Source organism: Rhinolophus sinicus, linkage group LG07 (genome assembly GCF_036562045.2).
Source record: "Rhinolophus sinicus isolate RSC01 linkage group LG07, ASM3656204v1, whole genome shotgun sequence".
NCBI classification, from domain to species: domain Eukaryota; kingdom Metazoa; phylum Chordata; class Mammalia; order Chiroptera; family Rhinolophidae; genus Rhinolophus; species Rhinolophus sinicus.
In genome coordinates, this window is record NC_133757.1 from 80,713,516 (window position 1) to 80,719,569 (window position 6,054).

Sequence of the window (6,054 nt, forward strand, 5' to 3'; positions counted from 1 at the left end):
AGTGGCTAATGGCTAACCGGTAACAGCCAATGGCCAGCTAGTCACAGCTGATGACCATCTACTACCTGAGCCAGCACCTTTCCATGTAAGGCCGAGAGCCTGGAAACTGCTCTCTGGGGCTCTGTCCCCACACCACACCCTACATGGTTTTGCCTCACAATCTACATGACAAGCGTCATCCGCAATGGTCCCTGTGCCATATTAGCCTACAGGCACCTACGGACGGAAAGAAACAGTAGTCTTAGGAACCAACAATGGCAAATCCCTTCCATCTGGGAGGATACATGCCAGCTTTTTGTACTGGAGAAGGAGGGTCGCTGCCACTGGCACCTTTCCCGGTTTGTGGTACCAGACCTTTATGGCAGTGCTTGGGGTCCCTTGTGTAAGTTCAACATGTAACAGAACAGGGGACCCCATAATAGGCCATAGCGAGAGCACATAGGTTCCCTGCAAAATCATCCCAGCATTGGGACCTCCGTATACTGCACCCCTGGCGTCACTTGCAAATCATGAGTCAAACCAGCCCGCCATGGGGCTATCAGGCCCAACCACCGACAGTGGGGGCTTTTGACCTGCCAGGGCCAAGTCCATTGCTGCCATTCCCCAGCTTTCAAGCATGTAGGCTCTGGTAGCAAAATGTTCCCATTTCTGCCGTAGCCTGGCTTTAACAGAGTCTCACTAGTGGTAACCTGTAACTGAATGGGAGCGGCCGTTCGATGTAGCAGAGCTTCTACTGACGCGGGCCCTCCCTTCCGTGGTCTCTCATTCAGGACTCTCAGGATGTCCCATAGACGCGAGGCCCAGTCATGCATCATGGGAGGGTGTTTTGACACCCGGAGGCCTTGCTTCAAAAGGTCATTATAACGTTCAATCATGCCAGCTGCTTGTGGATTGTACGGGTGTGAAACAACCATTGCACGTCCATCCTGGCAGCCCAGCGCTGCACTTCTTGCCCCGTAAAATGGGTACCCCTGTTACGTTCAATGACTTGGGGGCGCCCATAGAGGGCGCACAGCCGTGTAAGGGCGACCACTGTATGCCGCTGATCCGCAGCTGGACAGGGCCAAGCAAACATCAACCCCGTAGCAGTGTCCACTGCTGTGAATGCATACATAGCATTGCGGGCCTTAGGCAGGGGTCCAATGTAATTCACTTGCCAGCAAGTGAGGGGCACCCTCCCTTGCGTAAGCTGCTAAGTCTCCCAGGGGAGCCTCCACCTTTGGGGGCTGTCCTGGGCACAGACGGCACAGTCATAGCAGGCATCTGCTATCTCCTGCCATTTCAAAGGCAGACCCCAGCGTCTGCTCACCTGCCACATGGTTTGGCTTCCAGCGTGCTGCAATTTCCTATGCAGCCAATGGGCCACATCAGTGGCAGGAGCCCTCTCCTGGCATGGTCCAGGAGACACAGGACGTGAGCTTCCAGTTGTCTGCTCTTAGTGGAACTGCATGGATAGCACTTAATTCTCCCACCAACTATGTGTGACAACATGGGTGAAGTACTGCCAGCAGGGAGTTCACCTGAGCCTTGGTGTCCCAGGTTTTTATTGGACATCTGTTGTATAGGCATGGAGTGCCTGCTGACCTTAATTACTCATTCTTTAGTCTCCCCAGAGGTCAAACTAATACAGCATTGCCCGGGGCCCCTGGTGAACAAAAACGGATTCACTATAAATTACACTGTCAGCATAGATTACTTCAAGACCCCAAGTATACAAGGACACTTTTATCGGGCAGGATATTCCAAGGCTCAGAGGTCACCTTCCAGGAACCAGTCAAGTTCCAGTCCTTTCTTTGGGGTGTGCAGATTTTGAGCACCCCTCGCCCTCTGAGTTAACCTTTTACTTCGTACTCTCCATGGTTGGAAATCGAGGAAGCAGCTTCTAGTGGGGATGAGTAGCTGGAAATTGTAGCCTGTCCTCTTGACTTCTGAGACGAATTTCCCCAGACAACCCATGCCAGCCCCGGGGGGTCTGTGTCTTCTTACTACACAACAGCGGACATTGGTCTCTTAGCATTATTTTCCTACAGTCTAATGAAGCAGGTGGTATGTTAAATGAGACCTTAATAAAGGCTTTGGGAAAACACTAGTAAACAGAGAGGAACATGATTCCAGCTGTCATGGGTAAAACTCAACTTCAGGGGCCGGCCCGGTTGCTCAGGTGGTTGGAGCGCCATGCTCCTAACACTGAGGTTGCTCGTTCGATTCCCACATGGGCCAGTGAGCTGTGCCCTCTACAGCTAAGATTGTGAACAACAGCTCTCCCTGGAGCTGTGCTGCGGTGAGCAGCTGGAGGTTGGCGTGAGCTGCTGTAGGCTGCTGTGCACTGCTGTGGGCTATTGTGTGCTATTGTGTACTGCCAGGAGCGGCTGGTGGCCAGTGTGAGTGGCTGGCAGCCAGCGTGAGTGGCCGTGAGTGGCCAGCATCCATCGTGAACGGCTGACCGACGACCAGAAACCGACTGCCTCAGCCCCCAGGGAGCACAAGGCTCATACGAGCACGGGCCAGAGAGCTGCATCCCACACAACTAGACTGAGAAACAACGGCTTGGAACGGAGTGGGTGGGGGGAGGGAGAGGCGGAAAAAGGGGAAAAAACCAAAAAACGAAACCTCAACTCCATGACCCTTTTGTCCAGGAAACATGACTTTTTTTTTTTTTTTTTTAAATCAAATTAAGCTTCACTTAGCACCAATTTCTCCCAAAGAAGGGAGGGAAATTCAAGCACAGGTAAGTTTTGAGATGCTTCCCTTCCTCTCAGCAGCATTCCTTGGGATCCTAAGAGAACAGTTGGGCATATGCAATTGCAAGAACTTGGAAGAAAGGCTCCAGAATTCTTTAACCTACTTGCAGTCACCATGGAGACATTTACAGTCAGACTGAAAATAGTCCAGGTGAAGGCAAGTGGTTCCTCTGTTTATTGTCAACAAAAGTCCTTAATCTGAGATGCAGAAAGAGGAGAGAATTTATGCAGGTGAACAGTTTGCAGACTGAGGAAATGCAGCCTCTGGTGGAAACCAAACGTGTGCTCTGTGGAGACAGATGGGAGGCCACCTTTTATCAAGAGAGGTCCTGCCCTGGTTCTTGATTGGTCCATTTTATGCAAATGAGGAATCCAAATTTGCACAGTCTGATTGGTCAGCTTTGTGTGTCCTCATTAATCATTACAGAGCGGCTCTGATTGGTTAGTATAGATGAAAATGAGGATATGACACAGTTCCAAGATGGGGCAGGTCTCAGCCTATCTGAGACTTTGGAAGATGATACCAGGAACTCCCTTATGGCAAGAATGCAGTACAGGAGTTTGGAAGCCCAGTCTGAGGCTTTTCCCTGAAATGCAGAGTGTGTAAGAGGTCTCTGTCAGCAGTGGTTGCTAGACTCTTTATGATTTTGTGCCCAGTTAACCACTAGGAGTCCTTGGCAGGTATGTTTTTTCTCAAAGTTCACATTATAAATCATCCTACTCCACATTTGACTAGGAGGAACTTTGCCTGGTCTCAAACCAGTCTCAAACCAGAATTTCAGCCTCTGGTGTCCCCGCACCCCTTGGTCACAGGTCTGTGTACCTACTAGGCTACTTCTGTATTACTTTAGGCGGGTATATTACTTTGCTAGGGCGGCCATGCCAAGGTTCCACAAACTGGGTGGCTTAAACAACAGAAATTAATTTCCTCATAGTTTTGGAGGCTAGAAGTTTAACATCAAGGTGTCAGCAGGGCTGGTTTCCCTTGAGGCCTCTCTCCTTAGCAGGTAGATGGCTGTCTTCTCCCTCTCTTCTTCGTGTGATTGACTGATGCTTGTATCTTGATTTTGTATTCTACAACTTTTCTGAATTTCACATAACTTCAGAAATCATCTCTGTAAATGAATTTGCAGGGCAACACTTCCAAAATAGGTACACATCCTATCACTTCTGAGGATATATATTAAAAGCAGGAGACTTATTTTTTAAAAAATCCAAACCATTATAGAAGATAAAACGGAGAAAATGCCTGGTTCTATTCATACAAAGTTAAAATGACTGGTTATAAAGTGAAAAAGAGATCCCAAGATATAACCTTAAGAAAAACAGGAAGAGAACAGGAAGATCCAAGGAAAGTTCTGCTTTAAAACATACAAAATTTGGAAAATTTAAAATATTGAGCAAAGGAAGGCAGGATTTCTGGCTCTCAGTATTGTGCACCCAGCTACTCATGAGAGTCCGATAACTTCATCCCTGACAGTCGCCACCCTGACGAGGCATGCTCCCAGGGCGCCCTTGATGTCCCTGTTCCTCAGACTGTAGATGAAGGGATTCAGCATGGGGGTCACCATGGTGTACATCACTGAGGCCACCAGACTTGTCCTAGAGGATGAAGTGGCTGCAGAACTGAGATACACGCCAAGGCCTGTGCCATAAAACAAGAAGACCACTGACAGGTGAGACCCACAGGTGGAGAAGGCTTTGTATTTGCCCCGAGCCGAGGAAATCCTCAGGATGGTGGAGAAAATCTGAGCATAAGAAAAGAGGATCCCAGAGAAAGGGAACACAGCAAGGACAATAGTCACAAAATACACCACTATGTTGTTGACAAAGGTGTCAGAACAGGCAAGTTTCAGAACTTCAGGAAGATCACAAAAAAAGTGGGGGATTTCCATGTTCGTGAAGGACAGCCTCAAGACTGGCAATGTCTCAAGCAGGGAACCCATGACACTGACGCACCAGGACACCAGAACCAACTGTCCACAGAGCCGGGGGTGCATGATGACTGTGTAGTGCAGGGGGTGACAGATGGCCACGAAGCGGTCATAGGCCATCACGGTCAGGAGTAAATTGTCCAGACATCCAAACACAATGAAAAAAGATATCTGGCTGAGGCAACCTGCATAGGTTATGACTTTGCTCTGCGTCTGGATGCTCACCAGCATCTTGGGGACGGTGGTGGAGGTGAAACAGATGTCCACAAAGGACAGGTTGGAGAGGAAGAAGTACATGGGCGTGTGCAGGTGGGAGTCTGAGCTGACGACCAGGACGATGAGCAGGTTTCCTAACACAGTGATCAGGTACATGGAGAGGAAAAGCCCAAAGAGGAGGGGCTGCAGGTCTGGCTCCTCTGAAAGTCCCAGGAGAAGAAAATTCCTGACTCTTGTTTGGTTTCCTCTTTCCATGGGGCTGCTGGGTTTCCCCAGAAGAAGGAAAAAAAGACTGAGTACTGGTTGCCTGCATCCCTAAGCAATCATCTCTTTCCCTGCATCCCTGATGGTTGGTTGCTCTTGCACTTTTTGCTCAGTACTTGGAATGGGGAATTTCCTAAATCTAGGCAGGCCTTCCAATCACTGAAACGTTCCTTTATTATGTTGTAGTTTCTATATGTTAGATCCTCTGGACCTTGGATGTTCTTTCTGCTAACAACAACAGCGACAACAAAAATAACCAATGTTATTATTAACCATCTTTTATATTTCATGTATATTACCAATGTTCACAAATAAAATTTAAAAAATTTGAATTTCTAAATATAATGTCTTAGTGTTTCTAAGTATTGAGTTTGTCTTTTCATATCAGTTTATCTTTTATTTATTTATTTATTTATTTATTTATTTATTTATTTATTTATTTATAAATTAGGGAACATTGGAGAACAGTGTGTTTCTCCAGGGCCCATCAGCTCCAAGTTGTTGTCCTTCAATCTAGCTGTGGAGGGCGCAGCTCACTGGCCCATGTGGGAACTGAACCGGCAATGCTGTGGTTAAGGGCTCGCGCTCTAACCAACTGAGCCATCCGGCCACCTGAGTTTATCTTTTCTTTTTAGCTTTATTGAGGTATAATAGATTGATAAAAATTGCATCTATTTAGTGTATATATCTTGATGAGTTTAAACATTTGTATACACCCATGATATCATCACAGCAATCAAGGTAACAAACATAACCATCACCTACAAAAATTTGCTGGTATTCTGTGTGTGTGTGTGTGTGTGTGTGTGTGTGTGTGTGTATACGCACGTGCTTCTAGTAAGAACACTTATGCTCTATCTCAACATTTTAAAGTGCACAATACCACACTATGTTGCACA

General features: G+C 47.4%; 1 protein-coding gene across 1 annotated transcript; it reads right to left on the reverse strand.

Moving 5' to 3' along the window:
* Positions 1-4,189: 4,189 nt before the first annotated feature.
* Positions 4,190-5,390, reverse strand: LOC109439069 (olfactory receptor 7C2). The gene has a single exon (XM_019719260.2). The coding sequence runs from the start codon at positions 5,144-5,146 to the stop codon at positions 4,190-4,192; it is 957 nt and encodes a 318-aa protein (XP_019574819.2). The 5' UTR covers positions 5,147-5,390.
* Between the last annotated feature and the right edge of the window lie 664 nt (positions 5,391-6,054).